Source organism: Syngnathus acus, chromosome 4 (assembly GCF_901709675.1).
Source record: "Syngnathus acus chromosome 4, fSynAcu1.2, whole genome shotgun sequence".
NCBI classification, from domain to species: domain Eukaryota; kingdom Metazoa; phylum Chordata; class Actinopteri; order Syngnathiformes; family Syngnathidae; genus Syngnathus; species Syngnathus acus.
In genome coordinates this window covers 12468536-12494822 of record NC_051090.1, presented here as the reverse complement: position 1 = coordinate 12494822, position 26287 = coordinate 12468536, and the positions used below count along the sequence as shown (strand labels likewise).

The 26287-nt window shown below is 47.3% G+C and overlaps 3 protein-coding genes and 1 long non-coding RNA gene across 10 annotated transcripts; 2 read left to right on the top strand and 2 right to left on the bottom strand.

The window, feature by feature from the left end:
- Window positions 1–542: 542 nt before the first annotated feature.
- On the top strand, window positions 543–17038 carry LOC119121728. Its single transcript, XR_005097744.1, has 4 exons — window positions 543–555; window positions 2874–2875; window positions 16779–16865; window positions 17005–17038. It is a non-coding gene; the product is annotated as an uncharacterized LOC119121728 (long non-coding RNA).
- wdr18 (WD repeat domain 18) lies at window positions 6572–9632 on the top strand. Of its 2 annotated transcripts, none has more exons than XM_037249459.1 (10): window positions 6572–6817; window positions 7392–7502; window positions 7577–7710; window positions 7808–7949; window positions 8016–8159; window positions 8355–8419; window positions 8497–8621; window positions 8964–9121; window positions 9272–9340; window positions 9395–9632. In XM_037249459.1, the coding sequence occupies exons 1-10, from the start codon at window positions 6608–6610 to the stop codon at window positions 9548–9550; spliced, it is 1314 nt and encodes a 437-aa protein (XP_037105354.1). In that variant the 5' UTR covers window positions 6572–6607; the 3' UTR covers window positions 9551–9632. The 2 variants fall into 2 exon arrangements, with proteins under 2 accessions (XP_037105354.1, XP_037105355.1); XM_037249460.1 differs by having other exon boundaries at window positions 6573–6817; window positions 9422–9632.
- On the bottom strand, window positions 10026–20358 carry med16 (mediator complex subunit 16). 5 transcript variants are annotated; one of them, XM_037249326.1, is made up of 16 exons: window positions 20210–20358; window positions 16149–16225; window positions 15910–16061; window positions 15700–15807; window positions 14862–15031; window positions 14516–14797; window positions 14301–14450; window positions 13782–13887; window positions 13563–13718; window positions 12831–13060; window positions 12285–12491; window positions 12001–12211; window positions 11543–11926; window positions 11044–11242; window positions 10278–10361; window positions 10026–10214 (listed from the first exon to the last, which is right to left on the bottom strand). In XM_037249326.1, the coding sequence occupies exons 3-16, from the start codon at window positions 16052–16054 to the stop codon at window positions 10088–10090; spliced, it is 2559 nt and encodes an 852-aa protein (XP_037105221.1). In that variant the 5' UTR covers window positions 16055–16061; window positions 16149–16225; window positions 20210–20358; the 3' UTR covers window positions 10026–10087. The 5 variants fall into 5 exon arrangements, with proteins under 5 accessions (XP_037105221.1, XP_037105220.1, XP_037105222.1 ...); XM_037249325.1 differs by lacking the exon at window positions 16149–16225 and having other exon boundaries at window positions 15910–16072; XM_037249327.1 differs by lacking the exons at window positions 16149–16225; window positions 20210–20358 and adding an exon at window positions 17996–18010 and having other exon boundaries at window positions 15910–16073.
- Window positions 20359–22622: 2264 nt separating this feature from the next.
- Window positions 22623–25869, bottom strand: slc30a7 (solute carrier family 30 member 7). Of its 2 annotated transcripts, none has more exons than XM_037249487.1 (11): window positions 25647–25869; window positions 25414–25515; window positions 24982–25095; window positions 24760–24890; window positions 24602–24679; window positions 24289–24444; window positions 24034–24072; window positions 23825–23960; window positions 23669–23759; window positions 23452–23601; window positions 22623–22986 (listed from the first exon to the last, which is right to left on the bottom strand). In XM_037249487.1, exons 1-11 carry the CDS (start codon window positions 25724–25726, stop codon window positions 22939–22941), a joined length of 1125 nt encoding a protein of 374 aa, XP_037105382.1. In that variant the 5' UTR covers window positions 25727–25869; the 3' UTR covers window positions 22623–22938. The 2 variants fall into 2 exon arrangements, with proteins under 2 accessions (XP_037105382.1, XP_037105381.1); XM_037249486.1 differs by having other exon boundaries at window positions 24602–24731; window positions 24803–24890; window positions 25647–25865.
- Between the last annotated feature and the right edge of the window lie 418 nt (window positions 25870–26287).

The following is a 26287-nucleotide window of genomic DNA, read 5'->3' as shown; positions in this document are numbered from 1 at the left end:
TATCAAAAAACATTTGTTATTTCAAAGTGCTCAGAAATATATATCAGATCATAAAGTTATAAAAACCTTTGTCATTACCACCTATCAAAAATGTCTAGTTATGTCTTCTTTATTGATTTGGTGTGTAGGTATAATGATATGCTTAAAATGTTTCTTTTATTGATTTAATATGTGAATATACTTGTCTGCTTATGTACTTTATTCAATGAGTTTTGAGCATATCTGTTTTTGTAGCTAGGCAGGACTTTTTGTATTTCGACCCCATTCCTTCAAAGGCCTTCCGTAACACTGAGCAGACTTTATTTGCATAGGCAAAATGTTCTTTGTTTGGTTCAAAGAAACTTCATTCCTTTTAGTTAACTGTAGGTTTGGTTCATAGATTGTTGTTGATCAGAACTGTTTTTCTTTGTTAAGTGTTATATACAGTTTGAAGTAGTTGCATACAAGTTATCCCATATTTACTCAATGTTTGTTTAAGGAACTGCATACCAGTTACCTCACATTTACTTAATGTGTGTTGAAGTGTTTAGGACAAGTTACTCATTATTATTGTGTGTTAATTTACCAAGTAGATAAAGTTAGCAAAGGTTTAGTTGCATTGTTCCACAGGAAAGCGGCAATTCAAGTTATCTGATCACAGCCGAGGACGAGTCAGCCAACCATGGGGGAAGACAGCTGGTTGAGGAAAGAGGACAAATTCTGCGGGGGTCACGGGCCGACAATGAAGTGCTAATTCACACCACACTACATTCCTTAGCTAATCAGCGTTGCTACAGCCACAATCTCCCCTCCCCTTAGTGTAGCAACGCCTCTGTAACCTGGGCAACCAAAACATTAAAAAGAGGGGCACGTGGAGTAAGGACTCAGAACTGATGGAGATTGTAACTGAGGTTCCTTTCTCTATCGTTCTCCTCGCAAGTAAACCTGTTCTGGTTGTCTTCTCCTCTTCTTTCCAGCGTGTGGTTTAATGTCTGATGGTACTTAGACCTGACATAAAGACAGAGAGCAGTTCAGTCTAACTGCGTAGCCCAGTGGTTCTTAACCTTTTTCCTTGTTCGCACCCCATTCAATTCACCAACCAGTTCTCGCACCCCTAACCCTAAATAATTTATTATAATAATAATAATTGGTTTAGCTATAAGGCTTAATTAGCATTAACCCTAATGCCAATTAACACAATGACTTCTTGATTTCCAGAATGTTTCTCTTTTTTCGGTTACCCGACCATTATCCACGAAAAATTGTAAATTTCCCCCAGGGTATCCTCGCACCCCCTAGGAAGCATTCTCGCACCCCTAGGGGAACCACTGGCATAGCCTGTCAACATAGGCAGCCGTGTGATTACGCAATCCTCAGAGGAGGCAAGGCAGGAAGTTGGCTCCTCCGAGCGAATCGTCTGCGGTTTTAAAATAACTATAAAAATTCAGCCATTTTGGCAAAATGATACAAAACTACTGAAAATAAATGGAAAATGACTTTATAATCAAAACAATTGAATTTGTTTTTCCCTTTTTCATGATGGCAGGGAAGGCGTGGCCTCCCTTGCCTCCTCTGACCGCACGTCCCTGGTCTAACCTTTAGGACAATGTAGTATTGCTCCAAATGTTCGTTTAAATTCCTTTAGAGGTCCGTTTTCGCGTGTTAGCACGATCGTGAATTAACATCTTTCCGCTAACTCGTTAGCCTGCCCAGTACTTCTTGTTAATATGTTACACGCACATACGTATAATATTTATATTTTCAATATTTATACAAAACTTTCTGTATGTTATTTATACTATTAATGTATTATTTACATGTTTGAAAAAAATATTTAATGTTCTAATAATAAAATATGCACTTAAATGGTTTCATATACATTTATTGACACACAAAAAATGTACAGATAAAAAAAAATGTACAGATGAGAGGGTGACCATACTTCGCCGATTTCACTTATCGTGGGTGGTTTTTGGAACCAATTATCCACGATAAACGAGGGATTACTTTACTAGCTAGCAGGCAAGCTACAACTTAAATCCAAGCTTGAAATCCATTGATAATGAAATGGACAAACTTTCAGGACAAAACAACAGCTCTTACTGAAAAACCTCGAAGACTCACCTCATAGCAGCCTTCCTTGGTGTCTTTTTTTTAATTTTGTCTTTTAGAAGCAACTTGTGTCGACTGAGCAGTTTACTTGCTGTGCACACTTTATAACTTCTTGTTTTTTTACAGTGGCGCACAATTTATGCACGTGTCTGCCTCTAGCGTTTCGAACGAAGCAATACAACATTGTTCGTACAAATTACAGCTGGTTTAGGGTTCAATATTTCATATTTGATTAATTTAATTTTGGCATCTACAGTGCCTTGCGAAAGTATTCGGCCCACTTGAACCTTTCAACATTTCGCCACATTTTATGCTTCAAACATAAAGATATAAAATTTAAATTTTTTGTCAAGAATCAACAACAAGTGGGACACAATCGTGAAGTGGAACGAAATTTATTGGATAATTTAAACTTTTTTAACAAATAAAAAACTGAAAAGTGGGGCGTCCAATATTATTCGGCCCCTTTACTTTCAGTGCAGCAAACTCACTCCTGAAGTTCAGTGAGGATCTTTGAATGATCCAATGTTGTCCTAAATGACTGATGATGATAAATAGAATGCCCCTGTGTGGAATCAAGTCTCTGTATAAATGCACCTGCTCTTTGATAGTCTCAGGGTTCTGTTTAAAGCGCAGAGAGTACCATGAAGACAAAGGAACACACCAGGCAGGTCCGAGATACTGTTGTGGAGAAGTTTAAAGCCGGATTTTGATACAAAAAGATTTCCCAAGCTTTAAACATCTCAAGGAGCACTGTGCAAGCAATTATATTGAAATGGAAGGAGTATCAGACCACTGCAAATCTACCAAGACCCGGCCGTCCCTCCAAACTTTCATCTCAAACAAGGAGAAGACTGATCAGAGATGCAGCCAAAAGGCCCATGATCACTCTGGATGAACTGCAGATAACTACAGCTGAGGTGGGAGAGTCTGTCCATAGGACAACAATCAGTCGTGCACTGCACAAATCTGCCCTTCATGGAAGAGTGGCAAGAAAAAAGCCATTTCTCAAAGATATCCATAAAAACTCGTTTAAAGTTTGCCACAAGCCACCTGGGAGACACACCAAACATGTGGAAGAAGGTGCTCTGGTCAGATGAAACCAAATTCGAACTTTTTGGCCACAATGCAAAACGATATGTTTGGCGTAAAAGCAACACAGCTCATCACCCTGAACACACCATCCCCACTGTCAAACATGGTGGTGGCAGCATCATGGTTTGGGCCTGCTTTTCTTCAGCAGGGACAGGGAAGATGGCTAAAATTGATGGGAAGATGGATGGAGCCAAATACAGGACCATTCTGGAAGAAAACCTGTTGGAGTCTGCAAAAGACCTGAGACTGGGACGGAGATTTATCTTCCAACAGGACAATGATCCAAAACATAAAGCCAAATCTACAATGGAATGGTTCACAAATAGACGTATCCAGGTGTTAGAATGGCCAAGTCAAAGTCCAGACCTGAATCCAATCGAGAATCTGTGGAAAGAGCTGAAGACTGCTGTTCACAAACGCTCTCCATCCAACCTCACTGAGCTCAAGCTGTTTTGCAAGGAAGAATGGGCAAGAATTCCAGTCTCTCGATGTGCAAAACTGATAGAGTCATACCCCAAGCGACTTGCAGCTGTAATTGCAGCAAAAGGTGGCGCTACAAAGTATTAGCTCAAGGGGGCCGAATAATATTGCACGCCCCACTTTTCAGTTTTTTATTTGTTAAAAAAGTTTAAATTATCCAATAAATTTCGTTCCACTTCACGATTGTGTCCCACTTGTTGTTGATTCTTGACAAAAAATTAAAATTTTATATCTTTATGTTTGAAGCCTGAAATGTGGCGAAATGTTGAAAAGTTCAAGGGGGCCGAATACTTTCGCAAGGCACTGTATATAAGGTCTATGGAATAACCTAATATCGACTTCTATATGAGGTTACAGAATTAATCACACTTCACACGGATCATTGGTTGTTTAAAACAAAGCAATACAACTTCTGTACATTATTTATACAACTTATAGCTGGTTTAGGGTTTAATATTTCATATTTGATGGTGGGGACAAGCGGTATAGAAGATGGATGGATGGATGGATGGATGGATGGATGGATGGATGGATGGATGGATGGATGGATGGATGGATGGATGGATGGATGGATGGATGGATGGATGGATGGATGGATTTAATATTGGCCTCAGGTTACAGAAATAACCACACTTCACATGGATCAATGGTTGTTCAAAACAAACCATCACAACTTCTGTACATTATGTATACAACTTACAGAATGGTTTTGGGTTTAATATTTCATATTTGATGGATTTAATTTTGTCGTCTATTTTAGGTCTATGTGTAGACCTAAAATAGATGTCTATTTTAGGTTATTCTAGAGCCCTAAAATAGACGTCTAAATTAGGTCTATGTGTGACCTAAAATTGATGTCTAAATTAGGTCTACACATAGACCTAATATAGACGTCATCTGGTTACAGAAATAACCACTGGATCAATGGTCGCTTAAAACAAAGCAATGTAACCTCTGTTCATTATTTATACAACCTACAGCTGGTTTATGGTTTAATAGACCTAATTTAGACGTCTATTTTAGGTCTATAGAATAACCTAAAATAGACATCGACATCAGGTTACAGAAATAACCACTTCATATGTACGGATCAATATGGTTGCTAAAAACAAAGCCAAACAATTTACCGTTTTGGCCTGAATATAAGACGATGTTTTTTGCATTGACATAAGACTAAAAAAGTGGGGGTCGTCTTATATTCGAGGTCTAGACATTACACGGATTTTCACTTCTGCGCAGCGGTAAATTAAAGGTTGCTGGTATCGACTGAGCATGTTGCTGTGATCGTGTGCGTCTTTGACACAAAGTGAGCATATACATTTCATTGTTACTACTGTCCACTGTTGTGCCGTTTGTCCGATCGTGGTTTGCTTCGTGTGCGCGCCGTTTGATTGACAGCTCCGGCGCGCTCCTTTAAGTTTGCCTCGCATCGTACGAGTAGCCGTTACGCAGCGGCACGGCAACTAACGGTCGCCAGCAAATGTATTTTGTTGTCTCGATCGATGACTTATGTTTGGTGTGTTGCCGAGAGTTTTTCATTTATGGTTATTTATTTATTTATTTATTTATTTAGCCAATAATTCAGTAAAGCAGTCAAAACTGAATCACGTCTTCCTTCCTGTGTTCTGCCCGACACCCGGGGGCGAAAAGAGCATAAGCATCCGAGCCAACCCCCTTTTCAGTCCTCAGGCTCCCCAACAATAGCGGTAGCAGTTTGCACTATTTTATTGCAATGTTTTTCCTTATTCAGATTTGTTTCAAGACTACAGTTAGACTTCACTTAGATGGTTAATGCAGTTATTGAAATTTTGTACTTTTATCACAGTAGATTGGTTTATTTACATTTCAAAACCCAGAAGCCATTCATTTACAAATGTGATTGCACTTTAGTTTACATATTTAAATGTTCAGATATTAAGATGTGATAGACAGTTTTTGCATGATTTGTATAAGGCAAAAATAACATGCTTTTTCACTCGAATATATTGTTATAATCAGTTGTTTCAGATGTAATTATTTTCTGTATAAAAATTAAATTTAGTGTTCAAAAAGTCTTTTTTCAAACTTGAGTCTTGAAAAAGAGGGGGTCGTCTTATAATCGGGGTCGTCTTATATTCGGGCCAATACAGTATGTACATTATTTATTAGGGGTGTAACGATTCATCGATACACATCGATTAATCGATATAATGCTCTACGATTTGTTGGCATCGATGCTAAACGTAAACATCGATCTATATCGCCCGTTTTTGACCTCGGACATTAGACGCGACTTTATTTTGAAATCCAGTTCATTGTTGCTTGCTTCCTCTTTCCGGGAGCAGTGCGCTGCGTGTTGTGTTGTGAGCAGAGCAGGCACGTGAAAAGGGAGCCGACAACTACGCGGCTCCTAGGCTGGTGCTATGGCTAGTGTCCAAGAAGACGAGGAAATTCGCTCCCCTTTGGGCTTCAAAGTCATTCGTTTGGAACCACTTTGTAATTTCCTAGATAAAGAGTTTGCAGTACCTTGTTGATTTTGCGTATGAATTGTTATAAATCAGGATATTGTTCTATATCGATCGTAGAGCACTATATTGTGATGTATCGTGAATGAATCACAGCAGGCTTTAAGATATCGGCAAATATCGTATCGTTGTTCTTTGTATCGATATATCGTATCGTGACAAAACCCGCGATTTACACCCCTATTATTTATACAACTTACAGCTGGTTGAGACTTTAAAATTTCGAAATATGATCATATTTGATGGTTTTAATTTAGACGTCTATTTTAGGTCTATACATAGACCAGTTTTGGGCGTCTAAATTAGGTCTACACATAGACCAGACGTCTAATAGACATCTATGGCTGACAGGGCAGTTTCAAACGTGTGTTGGGGGGCGCCTTATTCTTTTTCGCCAGTGGCGGAAGTGACGCCACAGCCCCTGGAAGAGGCGCAAAATGTCGGCCCCGTTGGAGGTAGTGGTGAGCAGCGACGCCAGCTCTCAGCTTTGGAACGTGTCCGTGTTCGACTTGCACAGCGGCTCCAGCCTGCTTTCGTACCGCGGCGGCAACAGCTCGCCCCGAACGCTGTGCCTCCTCAACGGCCAGTACCTGCTGTCCGCGCAGCTGGCCAAAAACGTTATCAACATCTGGGAGATCCACAGGAAGGTAGAGACCGAGCGGCGAGCCACACGCACCGTCCATCGCAGCAGCTTCCCTTTGATTGCTTTGAGCGTACTCGGTGTTTCCCGCTATTCGCTGACGCGCACACAAATGCACAGAATCACTTCATCTGAATAGGAATCGCGCGGGGAGGAAAACGCGACGACCGAAGAAACGAGCTGGTGAAATGTTCCATAAAAAAAAGACTCGTCGGCTCTGTCCGCCCACAACTCGTGTTCTTGTGGCTGTCGCAGCTGTTGATTTTCCTCTTGTCATGCGGATTTGCACACTGAAGGCAGGCGACCTTCGGGGAAATGCTTGCCGCTCGGAAGCACTTACCGAGTCTCATATTGGGAAGCATGGGCGCTATGCTATGCTATGTACGTGCATCTCCCGTTTGGAGCCACCAGAGGGCTTGCAAAAGTGGGGGCCATTAAAAAAAATAAGGTCATACAGTACTATAGGTGCTACACTACCGATTTGGGGTCTATTCTTTGTACTATGCCGCTCTGCTGTTTACATGCCGAACGACCATCCTCGAGTGCACTACTTCCTGTTTTGTGTTTGTAACTTCCTGCAGGAGCAGCTTCAGCAGAAAATAATTTGTCCAGGCGTGGTCACGTGTATCAGTGCCTCCGCAGACGGCATTTTCTTGGGGGCCGGCGTGGCCGAAGCTGTGTATTTGTGGGAGGTGGGTTGCCGTTGGCGGGTCCCGCTGGCCGTGCGTATTGTTGACAAGGTTGATGCTGCTCAACAATTGGCCAGGTGTCCACAGGCAAGCTGCTGTCCGTGGTCACACGTCACTACCAGGACGTCACCTGCATCAAGTTTACGGATGATGGCAGCCATTTTGTTTCCGGCGGAAAAGACAGTGTGGTTTTGGTGTGGAGTCTTAGCAGGTAGCCGCGCTGTCCCTCATCGGTTTGGAACTAGCGTCACTCCTGACATGATAAAGCCAAAGTCTCTCTCCACCTTTCACCCAAAACACATGCATAGTGTGATCCAGTTGGACCTAAGCCACGCCCCTGAGCCTCGGCACATCCTCTCTCATCACTCTCTGCCAATCACAGACCTCCACTGTGGCATGATGGGAGCTCAGGCCCGAGTCGCCACAGCGTCCTTGGACCAAACAGTAAAGGTCAGTTGAGGTCATTATGTCGTCCATCTCCTGTAGATCTTTCAAGAAAGCTGTGTGTGTGCGCAGCTGTGGGAGCTGTCTTCAGGAGAGCTCCTCCTCTCAGTTCTCTTTGATGTAGAAATCATGTCTGTGATCCTTGACCCCTGCGAACACTACCTGTTTTGCGGCGGCAGCGACGGGAACATCTTCCAGGTTTCTCTGAGTACTCAGGTGAGTCAAGGACATTATTTGGGTGCACGCAAATCCTGCCCGAGGTCATTGCGGGTATTTGGACAAAGGCTAAAGAGCCTCGAGTGAAGCCATAAAAAGATGAGCTGAATCAGCAGTTTAATATGCACAAACAAATGAGAACCTATTTGAGAGGCCATTATTTGAGGAAGTGACATGCGGGTTTGTCTGCGGCAGAGTGCGCCGGCCGATAACTTGTTCCAGTGCGACACCGACGCAAAGCAGACCTTCAAGGGTCACAGGTCAGCGAATAATACCACTGGGAGGGACGGGATGCGGCGCAATTGTGGTGGTGACATGCGTGCTTGTTCCCCCACAGGAAGATGGTCACCTGCTTGTCCGTGTCCATGGATGGGACGCTCCTGGTGTCGGGATCCCACGATGAGTCAGTGCGACTGTGGGACGTCCAAAGCAAACAATGCGTCCGTTGCTTCGCTCACAAAGGTGTCACTTGTATCCAAAAGTGTCAGTTGGTGACGGGGACTGCTGTTGCTCAGAATGCTTAGCGTTGTTTCAAAGCCAATCGCTTGCAAATGTCTTCTATTGATGGCAGAGGACAGAAAAGGCACACTGTTTACTAACGAATGTCTTCTATTGATGGCAGAGGACAGAAAAGGCACACGGTTTACTAACAGGAGGGAGCCTGATACTGGCGATGTGGACAGTTGACTAAGGATGAAAAGAGTGCCAGAGGAACTTGCTGACGACTTCGTTGTTGCACTTGTGTGAAGGAATGGATGGCCGACGCACTTTGCATTGACTCTTGCCCGCTTGCTTTGTGTTCAGGCCCAGTGACCAATGCCAGCATCACGGTGGCTCCCGCCAACATGTTCCTCCCCGACTCGCGACCCCCCGTGCCCCTGCCGCGGTTCAGCCGCCACCGGCTGGAGAACGACGGCGGCCGGTCGGGCGAAGTGTGCGTCCGCCTCGGACTCCACGCTCAGGTGCGTTGGTAGCACGCCAGACATGCGTGGCCATCATGACACGAGTGAGCCATTTTTGCTCGCAAGCATCGGAAAAACATCCCTTTGGCTGGCGCTTGCGATTTTTCCCAGCCGACTCAGAGCCTGTCTCTTTTCTTTTGCGCTCGGCAGAAGGAAGAGCCGGCCTACCTGCAGAAAGCCGACAGGCTGGCTTCCTTGATGAACGGCGTGACCGACAGGGTAAGCGAGCACTGACGCCATTCAATGCGACAGGAAGCCCAATGTGCTTCTCAGGAGCCGTCTGTCGCTCTTCTTACCAAGCTGCTTTTGGGAGACGGCGAGAACGGCCACGCACGTGTGGCCGAGTTGGAGGAGGAAGTTCAGACCCTGAAGAAAGTCAACAAAAATTTGTACGACTTTTCGAGTCATCTGCTGACAAAAGCCACGTGAAGCTCCGGCCTGTTCTGTGAACAGCTCTTCCGGTCGGTCAACTTGCGTCGAGCCAATAAAATCAACAGTCAATTGCTCCACTGTCTTTGATTGCTCATCGTGAGCGAGGCTTGGCTCTGGCCCAACAAAAGCCAGCTTCTCACTCAGCAAGCCATTCATTGCGAGGGCGACCGTCTGTGGCGTGCTTCCTCAACTGACCTCAATTTTCTCCGTGCGGAGACACAACTCAAGCTAGCCATTTGCCGCAAGTTCGCCTTGCCAATGCTTTGAGGACATCAGATGAGGCCGCTGTTTTCCCCGAAATGTCAGAGGCAAGCGTTTCCATTTTGAAATGACCATTTGGACGGCATTCCTAGGAAATCACCATTTGCCATATTTTTGCCATGGGCTACGTTGGCGGAGCGTGTCCTCAAACACTTCTGTTGACCGACCTCGCTGGCCCAGCCGGCGACTCAAAAGATTTTCTTGTCGACAGTTCAAAGTGAGGAAATGGGTCATCTTTTAATAGGAGTTTCAGGGAGACATAGGTGCAAGCTTTCAGGCGAGCGTGGGCGGGACACGGCGCCACAAACCTCCGCACAAGCAGTTCTTGATCCATCGCTGCTCCCACTGCTTCATGGCGTTGCTGTTGTTGGGCGACCGAAGCATGGTCACACAGCCGCACCTGCCAGGACAAGCTGGCAGTTGAGTGCGTCCGCCGCCCCTTCCAAGTCTCAACATGACTCACCTGGTGCATGCCTTGCTCTCCTCCGTGGGACAAAGGCCCATGTGGACACAGCGGAGGTTGTCTGTCCTCTGGCAGCCGGCGCTCCTGTTACAAACATGGCCAAATTGAGCATTTTTGTCTAACAAGTCCATCCCACAATGTCTAATTCAAAGAAGAGTGTATGAAAAGCAAAATAAACAACTCATCTTCTGTCATGGTCATTGACAGCAGTCAAAAGTTCACATTTAAAAATAGGGTGAATTTTCACGCACATGTAGTGAGACACTTTTCACAGATGTACTATAGTTATAGCAATATATAGCGATACGCAGAATTGTGTCCTAAGGTGGCTTGCACTTGGGAAATGCGAGGTTTTGAAGAAAAAAAAAATACTAAAATGAAGCATTTTGGGAAAACCAGTATACACGTGAGCCCGGATGAAGACGGTCCCTCTGTGTGTGTGTGTGTGTGTGTGTGTGTGTGTGTGTGTGTCCCTCGCGCGCGTTCTCGCGCGTTCTCGCTCGCTCTCTCTCTCTCTCTCAAAAACATGCTTGGTAGGCCAATTGAGCACTCCAAATTGTCCCGAGGTGTGAGTGCAAATGGTTGTTTGTCTCTGTGTGCCCTGCGATTGGCTGGCCGCTTCCATACACCAAGTGTATATACAAAAAAAATTCTCAACGGATTTACACGATTCACGAAAATGATACTTTCGACGGAAAAAAAACACGGAAATCCGCGGATCCGCGGAAAATTCTCATCCCTGCCGAGCACGACAACAGGCGCTTACCTGCCAAGGGCATCTGAGGGGGCGAGCAAGGCGGCTTTTCCAAAGTGAAGCCTGACGGGCTGCTTGCCCTGCAGACGGACGGTGACGCCGTCGTTGACAGGCAGCCAATCCATGCCGGGCACCAGAAGCTGACTAGGGAGCAGGCAGCACTCGTCGATCAGGCTCTCGTCGGGCTCCTGCGGGGGGGCGTCGTCTCGGCCTGCCAACATGCAAGTACGTTAAGACATGGTGGCATGATCCCTCCCCTCCCATCAAAAGCACCTTGCTGAGGCTGAGCTCAAATGTATTTGTTTACTCTCTCAACATTGTCCGACGCTGTTGCTTATTGTGAATACAAATAGACATCATTTGCTCCTTCAGGTGGGCGATGCAGGCCAGGATAACGACTGCTCTACGACCGATCCAAAAATAGTGGATACATTTTACGACCCATCCAAAAACTTGATAAATTTTGTCCGGCCGTTCATACATGTTGATGCGAGCGGGTAGACGTTCTTACAGCACAGCCACAGCTTGGTGAGCAAGCGGAAGAGCAGTTGCAAACTGTCCTGGCTGTCCGACGTGGCTGTGAAGGTGGGGAGGCAGCCAGGCTTCAGCAGACCCCAGATTCGGATCATCACCAACATTTCCCGCAGCATTCCCAGAGAGGCTCCATCGCGCATGAAACCGAAGCCAGGCCGCACCAGCGAACCCTGAACAGGAAACAGATTGGGTTGAACCCCCAAGCACTCACCCCCGCCCCGGCTCACCTGGTTGGGGAGATTGGCCAGCAGGTAGAGGACAAAGTCCCCCACCCACTGGATGAGCTGCTGCAGGGACTGCAGTGGGGCACCGTCCAGCACAAACTCCTCCGTCTTCAGGTTGATCATCACCTTGTCGATGTCTGCAGACACAGTGGTGGCCCTATTGTCTCAGCTCACCAGCATGTGTGAATTTGGCGTGGGTCCGCCTTCTCACCCGAGTCCAAGTTCTTGGCGCAGATCTCGCTCAGGCGCTCTCCTGGACTCTTGTCGGGGGTGTTGAGGACGTGCGGTCTGAGCAGAGACTTAAGGGTGGAGCTGATGGCGATGAGCAGCAGCTTGGCGTGGAAGTCACAGGCTCGCGCCGCCGTGGCCGTCGACAGCTTGCACAGTGACGCCTTGACCGCTACGATGCGCGTGGCCAGGACCTGCAACACCCACCGTTTGGCTCACACGGAGGAGGGCAGCATCAACGAGTAAGCGGCGAGCACAGCAACGGACCTGCTGCAGGGCCTGGTTTTGCCTCATGTACTCCTCATGGAGCTTGTCCACCAGGTTGTGGACCATGCCAGGCTGCACGTGTAGGAGGACGTCCCACCAGTCATAGCCTGTCACCATGCAGTACTCCAGCAGGAACAGCAGATGGCGCAGCGTGGTGTTCATCTCCAGCACTTGACCCATCGATGGCGACACTCTCAGCATGTGCAGCTGACAACCAGTCACATAACTCGTCATGACTTGTCGAATGGCGGAGAGCAAACAGAGCAAGCCCGGCCGTGTGTCAGACCGACAGACGTTGCAAAAGCTTCTGCGCAACAAAACGCAAAGCCAACCCCTCTGACGCCTTGCCGCAAATTTGGCTTTTTCTCTCGCGCCGCCAAAACGTCCCACCAAGGTTAGAATAGGTTGAGAAATGGCATGATGGTGAGATTTCATTTCCTTTGCAATTTTGTAGTCACCCCGATGCTTTTTATTTGCTTTCAGAGCAGCTTTGTTAGCTTTCATTATCTTAGCTTCCACAAAGACGTGTCACACGTGCACCCTCACCTTGCCATGATTATCGACTCCGGCCAGGGCCAGCGAGGTCCAGGAAAACTGCAAGGCCTTGAAATGGAGGCCGGGCGCCCCAGTTCTTTGCCGTTTGACGGCCGACTCGTCTCCCGGCCGCTGCCCTGGTCCGCCGCAGCCAGCCACGACGCCATAGAAGACGCCCATTGTGTGGAGGGACAGGCGGTGCAGGATCTGGATGGTGCCGTCGTGGAAGGCCAGAGCCAGACCTGAAGCAGCACAGTGGTGGCCGGCCGTGAGCCGCGGGCGGGCGGCCGGCCGTGGGCCGCGGGCGGGCGGGCGGCCGTGGGCGGGCGGGCGGCCGTGGGCCGCGGGCGGGCGGGCGGCCGTGGGCCGCGGGCGGGCGGCCGTCCGTCGGCCGTCCGTCGGCCGCGGGCGGGCGGGCGGGCGTCCGTCGGCCGTCCGTCGGCCGCGGGCGGGCGTCCGTCCGTCGGCCGCGGGCGGGCGGGCGTCCGTCGGCCGCGGGCGGGCGGGCGTCCGTCCGTCGGCCGCGGGCGGGCGGGCGTCCGTCCGTCGGCCGCGGGCGGGCGGGCGTCCGTCGGCCGCGGGCAGGCGGCCGTCCGTCCGTCGGTCGGTCGGTCGGCCGGGCGGCCGTCCGTCCGTCCGTCGGCCGGGCGGCCGTCCGTCCGTCCGTCGGCCGCGGGCGGGCGGCCGTCCGTCCGTCGGCCGCGAGCGGGCGGCCGTCGGCGGTGGGTGGGCAGCCGCGCTTACCCAGTCCGGGGCAGAACTTGGTGTCCGACGCTACCTTCAGGTCAGTGTTGGAGATAGAAACGGGCAGTTTGGGAAGGGCGACGGCCGACACTCTCTCCAGGTCGTTGGTGGTGGTCAGGATCCTCCACTTGAGGATAGTGGGTTGCTTCTCACCCACTGGAAGGTCACAAGTGGCCCGTGTCGGCCCAGATCAAAAGGTCAAAGGTGCTCAGGACTCACCAACGGGCGATCGATGCTGGAAGATGTTGTTGACGGGGAGCCCCTCCTTCCTCAGCGACCAGCACTCCACTATGCTGCCGCTCTGGTTGGACGCGCACAGCAGAACCTGAAGGGCACACGAGACGGCGGCTCAGCCTCTCGAAGACATATCTTTGAAAAAGAGCTGCGTGGCGGTTTTGTGTCGACAACGAGACTGGAGCCTGGCTCCCAGCCAATGAGCATCACTTCTGCATAGCTGCCAGCCTCTTGATCTGCTCACTGAGGAAGGAGAGTGGGAGGGCGCCTTTGCTTCCTACCGCTTTGCTTTCAAACTTGACATTTGCGCCTCCGGACGTGGCGCAAACTTCTTGGCAATGCTGAATCCTCCTCGTCAGTGCTCGCCACCAAATTGAGCACATGTCTCGCACGCCAGTTGGAGGGAGATAAAAAAATGCCTGGCAGCACGCTTTTCGACTCAGAGACTCCAGCGGCCGCCAAATGAGACTCCAAGATGGCCGTCAAGTCAGCGAGCTCAGTTACCTGCTCAGAGTTCTCTCTGGTCAGGAACTTGAGGTGCGTGACGGCGGGGTACTTGTCCCGCCTCAGCGGGTCTGTCATGCAGCGCAGGAACAAGGAGGGCAGAAGCTCGGTGTCGATGCGGCACTTCTCGCTCACCACACTCACCACAACCTGCGCACACACACACACGGCGTCAGGCACCGCCTGCGAGCCGGTCGCCAGCATCAGCGGGGCACCTTGTAAAACTGGACGGGCGAAGAACTGCTGCCATCGGTGGCGGCCACCACGATGTTGCCGCCTCCCGTGAAGGCAATGTCAGCCAGTGCCACGCGTCCTCGCAGGCGACACAGACACTCGCTGGCCGTCAGCAGGGCGCCGCCGGGTTTGAGCAGTGACACGGTGACCAGGCCGCTGACCGTCACCGCCAGCCAACCCTCCATTGGCTTCCCGCCAAACAGGGTCAAGGATGGCGAGAACTTGACCCGGGAGAACTTTTCACCAAAGTTTGTGGAACCCGACTGCAAACAAACAGGTTGACTGCCGGAGCAAGGAGAAACGTGGCGGCGCCGGGCGGGCGGATACCATCTCCACGTGCAGGGCTAATTTGACACCGTTGTGCAGCCAACTCAGCGCCACGATTGGATCTCCCTCAACAGAACTGCTCAAAACACTGTGCCAACTGTTGACCAGGTGCTCCGACATGGACCAGCACTTGATGTGCCCGTCGCTGTCCGCTGACAGCAGTCTGGAGCCTGCGAAGCCAACGGATACCTGTTCAGACAGGCACCCACGCGCCTAGGATATTCAAATGCCCTGAAAGATCATTGGCAACAAAGAAATTCAGGAGAACAAGGTGGATCGCCGCTGCTCATGATCACGTTTGTGCAAAAAGTCTTTGCTCGAGTTGTTCGGGCCACCACGGCGAGGATACGGCCACGTCTCGGAATTTGGGTCTGTACGAGCTTATTGAATTTTGAAAGAAAATTCTTCGGCTGACAGAGGAGACTGAACCAGAGCATCCAGGAGATACGCATGTTGCCAAAGGATCAAGTTCTACTCTGTCAGTGGAATTTGAAGATGTTTGGTTTTTATTTTTTGGGACGCGACAACACACTGCCTTTCACTGGAAGCCATCCATTTTTATTTTATTTATTCTTGCTGCGTTGTCTCTCTCAGCGCTTTGTCAGACCGTCAGTTGGAACGCTGCTAATTCTGGTGACTAGGAAGTTGTGAACGATGTGTTGTGAACGCCGTGACTGCAAGTCTTCACTCCTTCCCGTCTTATTGTTGTTTAATCGCTCCAATCTGCCACCTGTACGATGAGTTGATCTTTGAGCTGCCTTTCAGAGGTTGGGTCTCCCGAATATGATAAGCACAAAATGTGTCACGTTGGGCAAGACTTTGGTGTTTGTCACCTGACCTGACTGGTCCCACTCCAGGCAGGAAATGACCTCAGCGTGGCCCGAGCTGATGGAGTACACATCCCAGGGATGCTCAGTGTCCATGATGTGGATCATCTGGCTGACATCTGCAATGCGTCAAGCCGTCAACCGAACAGAATGGTGGCTGAGGCGCTCACCGAACGTCGGATGCTGCTCTTGGCTAAGAGGAAGTGCATGCGCGTGCCTACCTGGCTCGCCACTGTCCCCGTCGTCTTTCAGGTCAGTGGTGAAGGCCACCAGGTTTCTACAGGACCAGGAGCAGACCAGGGGGTTGGAGGGGCAGTGGGTGTTTTTGGGGCACCTCTCCCAATCGCATACGTACGCCAACTCCATGCTGCCCTGAAACACCAGCGGCAAACAAAACATCAACTGGAGGGTTCCGGCGCGCCTAGAGCATGCCGCACAGTCGCACCGAGGCTCCCTCAGCAAGTACACGGAGAAGCCAAGATGTGGATCGGCCGCTTTTTCCCCACTGTCATTCCTCGGGAGATTCAATTTCCGCTCCTGCGGTGTGTACACCACACCATCTGAGGGAGGGCCTTCACTGGCGGCGCGACTATGTCAACTTTATTTGAGGAGTCCCTTCATCTGTGCCTCATATTGGGTGATTCCCAACCTTTGCCAACCTTTATTGAGCCGAGGCACACATTGTAAGTTTGAGATAGGAAGTTTCAGACGGACAGACAGCTGATGTTGCCCAATACATGTTCAGAAAATATATAAAAACAGTCGTAAAATATTTGACCTCATGTGAAAGCATCACACCCAGTAGCATAGAAATAACCCCTGCCTGCCAGAGAACATAGAAATGCTTGAAAATTTATGTTAAATGTATGAATACGGAATCAACAGTGAAAATTCCGACCGACCGACACTTTGTTGATCCCAGGGGGTCAATACAGATAGACAATATAAACATCGGACACCACAAAAACGATAACAAGAGAGGAAGCGTTTAATAGATAGGTTAATAATAATTGATAATAAAATAAATACAAATTAATATTTTAATAATTAATTTATAATTAAATAGGTCAACTGACGCACTGGTTAGCAGAGGCGAAGACTTTGAATAACTTCTTGGGGAATGCTGCCGAATGATGTTGAAACGAGTTGAATTACTTGAGAAATGTAGAAAATAGAAGTGTAACAAAATTTTGGAAAAGTTCAAAATTGAAAATTTTTCATTTTTGGTAAGTGGGAAGTTGTGGAAAAGGTAGGAAAATGATGAACAGTTGACAGTTGGAATGGGTTGAATCCGTTGGAAAATGTAGAAATTGGAGTTGAAAAACGAAATTTTGGAGAATTTGGCGTGAATTTCAAAATTGAAAATTTTGAATGTTTGGTAAGTGGAAAGTTGTGGAATAGGTAGGAAAAAGATTAACAGTCGAAAGTTGGAATGGGTTGAATCGGTTGAAAAATGAAAAAATTAGAGGTGAAAAACAAACTTTTGTGAAACTTTGCGGAAAGTTCAAATGTGAAATTTTTGAATTTTGCAATTTTGGGAATGTCGAGAATCTTTCCGAATGTGATTTGAACGTGCTGAATGTTGTGGAATAGGTAGGCAAAAGATGAACAGTTGAAAGTTGGAACGGGTTGAATCGGTTGAAAAATGTAGAAATTAGAGTTCAAAACCGAAATTTTGGAGAATTTGGCGTGAATTTCAAAATTTAAAATTTTGAATTTTTGGTAAGTGGGAAGTTGTGGATTAGGTCGAGAACGTGAAAACGCGAAATTTTGAATTTGGCAATTTTGAGAATGTCGAGAATCTTTCCGAATGTGATTTGAATGTGCTGAATGATGTGAATTTCAGACTGGAACGACGTAAATCTGAAATGTTGAATGTGCCATTAAGAATGAATGGGGAAAATTTTGTCGTAAATTTGCCAATTTTCCGAAAACGGAAAAGTTTCGGAATAAGAAAAATGCAAGCGCTCATCTCGTGAATATTTGGAATACGTCAAATGTAGAATGGAGTGAATCGGTTGAATTATGTGGAAGGAGTAGCAGGACAAAAAAGTGAGAATAAAATATAATAAATAGAAAATGCAATTTCTGGAGAAATTGCGTGTGAAGGCGAAGACCATGAATGGGAATTTTAAAAAAATTTGCGCCAATTTTTTTAAAAATTTGTAACAAAACGAAAACTACAGGTTCAAGAGGTTCAATTTGGAGTTCAAAAGTTGAAACGGGTAAAATTGGACAAAAATTGTAAAAGTTAGAGCAAATGTTATATTTAGGTCACATATGGTTTGTTTAAGGCACTTGTTGAAATAAGGTCAATTCCGGTTTATTTGGGGCCCTTCCGGTTTAATTTAGTGCACTTCCGGTTCAGCGGAGGTCACTTCCGGTTTATTTGGAGTCACTTCCGGTTTAAAACGTTCACTTTCGGTTTATTTGTGTCACTTCCGGTTTGACTTGGGGCACTTCCGGTTTGACTTGGGGCACTTCCGGTTCATTCTGTGTTCATTGGGGGCACTTCAGGGTCAATCCAAGATGGCCGCTACACTGGAAGTGGGGGTCAAGGGTCGAATTGTGTATGCATAGTGGAAGTGGGGGTGAATATGGTAAGCATAAGGTGAACAAAGTGAATAAAGTTGGAATGGGTTGAAAAATATAGAAGTTAGAGTAGAAAAACGAAATTTTGGAGAATTTGGTCGAATTTCAAATTTGAAAATGTGGAATTACAATTGAAAGTCGGAATGGGTTGAATCGGTTGAAAAATGTAGAAATTAGAGTAGAAAAACATTTGAAAGTTTGGAATTTTTGGTAAGTGGGAAGTTGTGGAATAGGTAGGCAAAAGATGAACAGTTGAAAGTTGGAATGGGTTGAATCGGTAGAGAAATGTCGAATTTAAAGTTAAAAGTTAAAACTTTTTGTTAAAAGTCCCAATGATCGTCACACACACATCTGGGTGTGGTGAAATTTGTCCTCTGCATTTAACCCATCCCCGCGTGATTTTGATCCATCCCCTGGGGGAGAGGGGAGCAGTGAGCAGCAGCGGTGCCGCGCTCGGGAATCATTTGATGATCTAACCCCCCAATTCCAACTCTTAATGCTGAGTGCCAAGCAGGGAGGCAATGGGTCCCATTTTTATAGTCTTTGATATGACCCGGCCAGGGTTAGAACCCACAACCTTCCAGTCTCAGGGCGGACACTCTACCACAAGGCCACTGAGCTGGTCGCAATTTAGAGTAGAAAAACGAAATTTTGGAGAATTTGGTTGAATTTCAAAATTGAAAATTTGGAATTTTGGGTAAGTGGGAAGTTCTGGAATAGGTAGGCAAAAGATGAACTGTTGAAAGTTGGAACGGGTTGAATCGGTGGAAAAATGTAGAAATTAGAAGGGAAAAACGAAATTTTGGAGAATTTGGCGTGAATTTCAAATTTGAAAATTTGGAATTTTTGGTAAGTACACCGTAGTCATTTAAAATGTGACGCTGTAGCCTACACCAACACTCATTAAAATACTATTTTGAAACAAACCTTGAGTTCTGCTCAGCCAACAGAAAAAAGTTATGCTCTGCATCCCCGGTATTATAAAGTGTAATTTGAAAAACAAAACAAAAAAACGTAGTGCTATGCATAAAGTTTCCTCCGATATAAGTGATCATCCGCGCTATGTGGGAATCGCGCCTGCACCCAAGACAGGCGAGTGTACCACTACAACATCAGGCATCCCACGGCCGGAGAAGGTTATTGAGATCAATTATACTGATCAAAGAATGCAATAGCGCTCGAAAAGATATTGTTTCATTTGAAATAATGAAACATCTAATCTGGGTCGGAAGATTCTCTCGCGTTTCGAATGATTACGGACACATGTCGATTGGATTTTGAATTAATGGCCAATCCATGATTAACCGCTTCTTTTGTGTGGGAGGAGACAGGTTGAAACTCTGAGTCTCTTATAGTAAACCTGCCAGCGAGCAGGTTATGTTCACAGAGTCAGTTACCGCAGTAACTGACCCAGAGTTACCGACTCTCTTTCTGGAACGGATAACTCAGACTTTCCCTCATTTCAGGGTTAACAGTTTTCACATAACCCGTTTTCTGGAATACCCCTCTGGTGTAGTCCGTAATATCCATGTAAAAAAAAAAAAAAAAAAAAAAAAAAAAACAAAATCGCCCTAAACTGCATTGTTTTTCAAGGTAAAAAACATTTGCAAATCGCTGGCGTTGGGCCGACACCACGTATGTCACAATCAAGTGAATTTTTATCATTTTTCACAAATCAACACAGTCGGTAAGACGTTAAAATGTTGACATTTGTTTGCTAAATGTTGACTGTTGCTCAAACGTTTTGTCTCCTCTAAAGTGAGGATTTTGGGAAGATTCCGCCTGATGCAAGCAAAATGCCTTTTTGGGTTCATTCAACACAAAGAGAATCAATATGCCATGATCAAATTAGTGCAAGAGACTATGAAAGCGTCTACATTCGAGGAGAGTTCGACGCTCACGCACGTCTCATTCATTGTGTGCACTTACTTCGAATGCAGCGTCGTCTTCAACGAAAACCTGAACACGACAAATGCCTATAGACACGAATGCTATTGAATTTTATAGCCACAATTAGTCACATTGCCAAAGATAATCCGAGACAAATCTCGCGGACACATTGGAGCATTTGAGCTCATCGCGAGAACCAAAAGCTCAGGACCCCAAAGCCCACATCGGTGTCCTTTGATGCGCCTGAGCGAATATGAAAATTATTTTGTACTTTATAGGCGCACAATGGTGTTTAATTATTGATATGAATCAATCGAAATAGACATAATGGTCTATAAATGATAATAAATGCAGAAATTATTAAATGGAAAAAAACATACAATGTCTATTTTGGGCCGCACGGCGCACAGTTGGTGGATTAGATTCCGATGTAGGTAAATCTACTCGGGTGTTCAGGAAAAAACAAATACATCCGCAGCCGAACACCTCTCAAAATATTCAATAGCATCAATATGCACACTGGGAGCACTCATCATTGGACTCATTGCTTTTTTGTGAATTCAATGAGTGTTCCGACTGTATGATTGGTCACTGAACGCACCTCCTCCTTCCACTCAATGCGTGCGCGCTCCCGCGGCAGGGGAAGGGGGGGCGGTACTTATTCTAACAGGGCTGCTGTTGTGAGAATTTGTACCCCTCTGTAACTTTGCCTTGGAAGGCAAATTTGCCACAGTACCTGAAAAGAACCCCAAGACGGCAGAGAAAAAGTCAGTTGATAGCTTGGGCTCACCGATTTGAGATGGGGGTGAGGGATTTATTCTAACGGGTTGACATTCTAACAGAGCTCCTGTTACAATTTTAGGCCTCCCACCACCTGTAAATTGTAACTTGCTTGGGACAAAAGGAGCCTTCAGAACTGAAATTCATTCTCAGTCATTCACTCAAATCATTCTCGTTATTGATGATTTCATCACAAAACGTGCCTGGCTTCTTTTTTTTTTAAATGAACACTTCTTATGTTGCTGTCGTGTCAGCATTTAATTATTATGCATTGTCACTTTTAACTCGAATTAATAAATACAAATATATTAAGTTGCTTTAAAAATACCTGAATAATAAAAATTGATTAATGATCTATACGTCTAATAGACATTTAATAGACGTCTATCCTGCAGACGTCTAAAAATCTTTCACATATAGACGTCTATTAGACATCTATGCTATAGACGTCTACGGCATAGACGTCTATTTTTATTTCACCTTTAGACAATCTTTAGACGTGTGTTAACCGAAACGTCTGGGTAGCATATATAGACGTATATATTAGACGTCAAAATGCTCGCAGGGGATGATCATCACAATGAAATGTAAAGTCCCCTTTGTAATATATACTCCTTGTAGCATGTAATCTTCCCCAAAAAGTGGACCTCCTTTGCATCGAGGTTTATGCAAACAGCTCATGTAATTATCATTGCTTTTTGGTGAAGTGAATGAGTGTTCCGACTGTAGGATTGGTCTTTGAACGCACCTCTTGTCAACGGCAGAACACGAATGAACTTAAAGAAATTAAATACAATAAAAACCTTTCTAAAAATGGAAGTTGACTGACGCTAACGTGTGTTCTTCATGTTTTTATTGAAAACAAGTTGGTACGGCATCGGTTTCCGCTTTCCATTCAAGGCTTGCGCGCTCCCGCGGCAAAGGATACATATTTTCACTGGGGTAACTACATTGGCACAACCAAGGGTACACAATCGATAATTGCTGGAGCAAGTGGCGTGTCATATGCCTTGACGTGTTGTAAACGGAAGATGTGGATGATGTGTACATCTTCATCGCCTTCCTCGCTCTGAGCCTCATGGGGCTGTACCTGTACGACAAGCTGGACCAGAGGGCAAAAATCACAGATGAAATGCTCTGTCGTGAGATGGCTGGTCTCAACGCGACAATGGTCAGGATACAGCACGCCAGTGTGAGAGACAATAAGCCGTGTGATCGATTAGTGCAAGTGCCGCCTGTTGCTGGGGACGATACCCGGGGTGCCTTCGGAATAGTGACTCAGACTCTCTTGAAATTATTTAAACGTTACTGCATATCATTGTAAATTGTTATTGCTGTATTCAAATCATTTCTGTATACAGATAATTTTCCAACTCCAGATTATTAGTAATCTATAATGTAGATTGTGTGTCAGACATTGAAACCCTGGTTGAAGTCGGGACGGGGCTAGATAAGAAAATTGCTTCCAGCCACTTCCCTTTTCCACAAGTCATGTCAAATGTGAAATGGAACTGTAATAAATGTATTGTGTATTTGCCCAAATAAACAATTTAAATAAAAAATATTGCAATAAAAATGCTGGTGTGATCTGTGACACACAAACACATGCGTCTCGTTTCCTGTCAGTCTGGAATGCAATGACATCAACTAAATGTGTAATCAAACAATGATATTGACCTCAACCTTTTATTATTGTTGGGGACTGGTCACATGGATTGGCACATGGGCGTACACACACACACACGGTCCAATCAGCTAGCAGCATTGTGTCAGGGGGCGGGGCCATGATGAATAGCCAAGGCACTTTCCCACAATTTGCTCCAAGCTCCATGCGGGCAGGGCTGGGCCGAACGGAGGGGGTGGAGCGATCCGGCCAGGTTCATCACAGTCAGGCCCCATCCACGAAAGGTCACACCGTGACCCCGGGTGAGATCAGAGATCACCGCCACAGACTGTGATTGGTCCCAAAGTCCAGAGAGGAGGAGCCTCTACATGGCAGCCATGTCAATTTCTGCATAGAGCTGCCGAACGCCCACCTGCGCACACCACAAAAGTTACACCAGGGGGCACCGCAGCAGAACAAGGTAAAGCAACGTGCCCAAGCCCAACCTCAATGTCAGTGAGTGCAGAAGCCACTTGACTTCTGACCTGATTTAAAACAAAAAAAAACATACAAAAAAGTGCCTTCGACACGCACACAAATTGTTCAACTATTCCTAGGGATGGCCGATTCTGGCCTTATCTCAGGGTATCAAGTAATGGATGCTGATATCGGCAACCGATACTTAAGACATACACAAATGTGACATTGCCTTGCCCCTATTAGTTGAATTCGGTTTAGACCGTTGAGTCCCACACACACATATGGGCCCGGCAGAATCAAACGAAGTCAGAGAACCAAAAAAAAGAACACGACGAGCCAAGTTCAACACTTGTGGTGAGCGCAATTTGAGCCAACCTGGGGACGCACGCGCATACGGCAACGTGGCGAGGCAAACGACCTGTGTGAAGATGTTGTGCGTCTGGCTGAGTATCCAGCGGGCGTCGGCGTCGGGGGCCACGGCCACTCTGAGGGTTCCCACGTAGACGTCGCTGCACAAGGTCCAGAAGTGTGGCTGCTGCACGTTGTACACGCCCTCGAGCCGCTGCACCTAAATGCAGCAGCGGCGTACGCATAAAACGTGCGCCCTAAGACCGGCAGGCGGCGCCACCACCTACCCGCTGATAGCACTCGGGGAGGGCGTGCTCCAGGGATGGAGGCGTTCTCTGCATCAGGATGCCGATGGACTCCCGCAGCAATGGGACCACACTGACAGACAAAGACTCTGTCAGGTGCTTCCGCAAAGTGGCGAGTGCGCGCGAGCCCCGCGTCACCTGATTCCAATGAGGATCGCGATGAGCATGGAGCAGATGGGGTCAGCTATCATCAAGTTGTAATTCTGCATCAGAAGAGCTGAAACGATCACGCCCACGCTGCCCAGAGTGTCGGCCATGATGTGCAGCAGCACACCTGATTCGCGCGCGTGCACACAAGTGACATCAGTAAAATAAGTGGAGTTGGGTTTGCAGTAGGAGTGCCTCACCTTGGAGGATCTGTTTACTGGAACCCGGTCGACGCTCGTCTGTCGACACAAAGCATGCGTCAGTTTTCGTATGATGTCATCATTTCATTTCATTGCACGTCATGCGACGTCATCATGCGACATGAATGCTTTTCAGTGTCACAAATTGTCAGTTTAGTTTTGTATTTAAAAAAAAAAAAGACTATTTCCATAGCCACCATTTTAAATTATCTAATTCGTTTATATCACAACACGCATCATTATCAAGTAACCTACTGTCAGGATCATGGTGACTATGCCCGTGGTGACCGGCGTGGTGCGCGTGGTCTTCGTAGGCATGACCGCCGTGCCCGTCGTAGGCGTCATGGGCGTGGCCACCATGGTCGCCATGGCCCGCGCTGCCGTTAAACAACGAATGGCTGTGTCCGTGACCTGTGGGGGGGTGGAGACAAAGGACGAGGTGGCGGGCTTGGACCAGTTGTCACGTCAACACCATTCAAGCGCGCAACTCACGGAGTGTCCTACGCCAAAGTGCGACTCTTCCAAGTTTTGCAAAAAGTGGTTGTGGTGGCGTGCACGTACACGTTACCTTGCTCTCCGTGCGAGTGTGCATGTCCTCCGTGTTGGAAAACAAAGATTCCCACCAGGTTGACGAGCAGGCCAGCCACTGAGACAGGAAGAAGACGCTCGTGATGAACGTCCGGCGGCTCCAGAGCTCTCTGTCACACGCGTAATCGAGTTACGCACATGACACTTCCACGCTTTGTTCATGTGAGTGTGTGTACGTTACCTCAACGCCTTCAGAGAAGATGAAGAAAGCAGTGAAGATGAGGAAGAGTCCGTTGACGAAGCCGCCTATGACCTCGGCTCTGACATAGCTGACACACGTGGTTAAGTTAGACGTTTGGGTGTGGGCGGGTCCTGGAGGGCTCGCCTCCCGCTCCATGATGTCGTCCGGCCACAGCTCACCCGTAAGAGAAGCTGTCGTTGGAGCGCCACCTGGAGATGACAGAGGCCGCCAGGCCCGCCAGCAGTGCCGTGCAGTCGAAGAACATGTGGAACGAGTCCGAGATCAGACCTAGACTGAAGGCATGCACAAGAGCATTCTCATAGTCCTTTTTTTCCCCACACTTTGCAACTCGGATCTTCCCGTTCAAAGGGGTGTTTGGAGTGCACTTTTCCTAGTTGGAAGTCCCACTTCCCCCGAATGCAGCGTTCCTCCTGTTGCGTCACTTCCTGTACTCGAGCACGGGCACGTACAGACGTGCGTACATACGTGGCACATCCACGTCGCACGCAACAGGCAAGCGACGGGGCGAATGCGAAGATTGGCGAGCCTTGCAGACGTTGCGTTCTGTTGTACTGTCCTTGCACGTTTTTGGTTTGTGCTTTTCGGCTTACCTGTTGCTCCAGATGCCGTAACTCAGCTCCACAAAGGCGAAGGAAAGGTTCAAGCACAAGAAGAAAAACAAATTTCTCGACGTTTTGTCGGACAAAATAGACCTGGGAACGCATAAAAGCACATAAATGTATCCCGCTCCCACACCAACAAAAGAAAACAAAACGAGCACGTTAACTTGCTGCTTTCTTTTGCGCTTGTGTTGCGTGGTGGCCGCGTTAGCATCGTCGCTTACCTGATCCATCCTGACAGCTTGAGCAGCAAATTGAACTTGGCAGGTTTGTACTCGTCATCCTTGATGGATAAAGGCAACATGCTTGTCACACAGACACATAGACGCAGACTGCAAGCGCGCACGCGTACAAACAAATGCACGGCTGGACACGTTAAGCTAGTGCAACGTTTCCGCTCGCGTGGATTTCCCAACAAATGCCGAGAAAGGGCACTTCCGGTGGGCTGCAGCGCTTGATGTGAACGGCAGATGGCGGTGAGGACGGCTTTGGGACTGACAGGGAGCCGCCCGCAGAGCGCGTGACCCGCGCGAGCGCGTCCGTGCATTCCAGTTCTTTTAGGTCAGTGGTGACCAACCCGCGGCTCGCGAGCCGCATGCGGCTCTTTGGCTGGTTTCGTGCGGCTCTTCAGGAGATTTCACATGACAAGCGTCAAAATGCTTGGCTGGCGCTGCCATTTATCCCCCCCCTAGGTGGCGCGCTGACCAGTTGAATCGGTTTGAGTTGAAAAGAAGAAGAAGAATGACGTACTCTAAATGATGACAAATGCGCGCGATCATTTGAGTTGTAAATAATTTGTTTCAAGTTCGCTCTCAAAATGGCAGGGAAAAAAGCACAGCCAAACGAAAATATGAAGAACACAGGA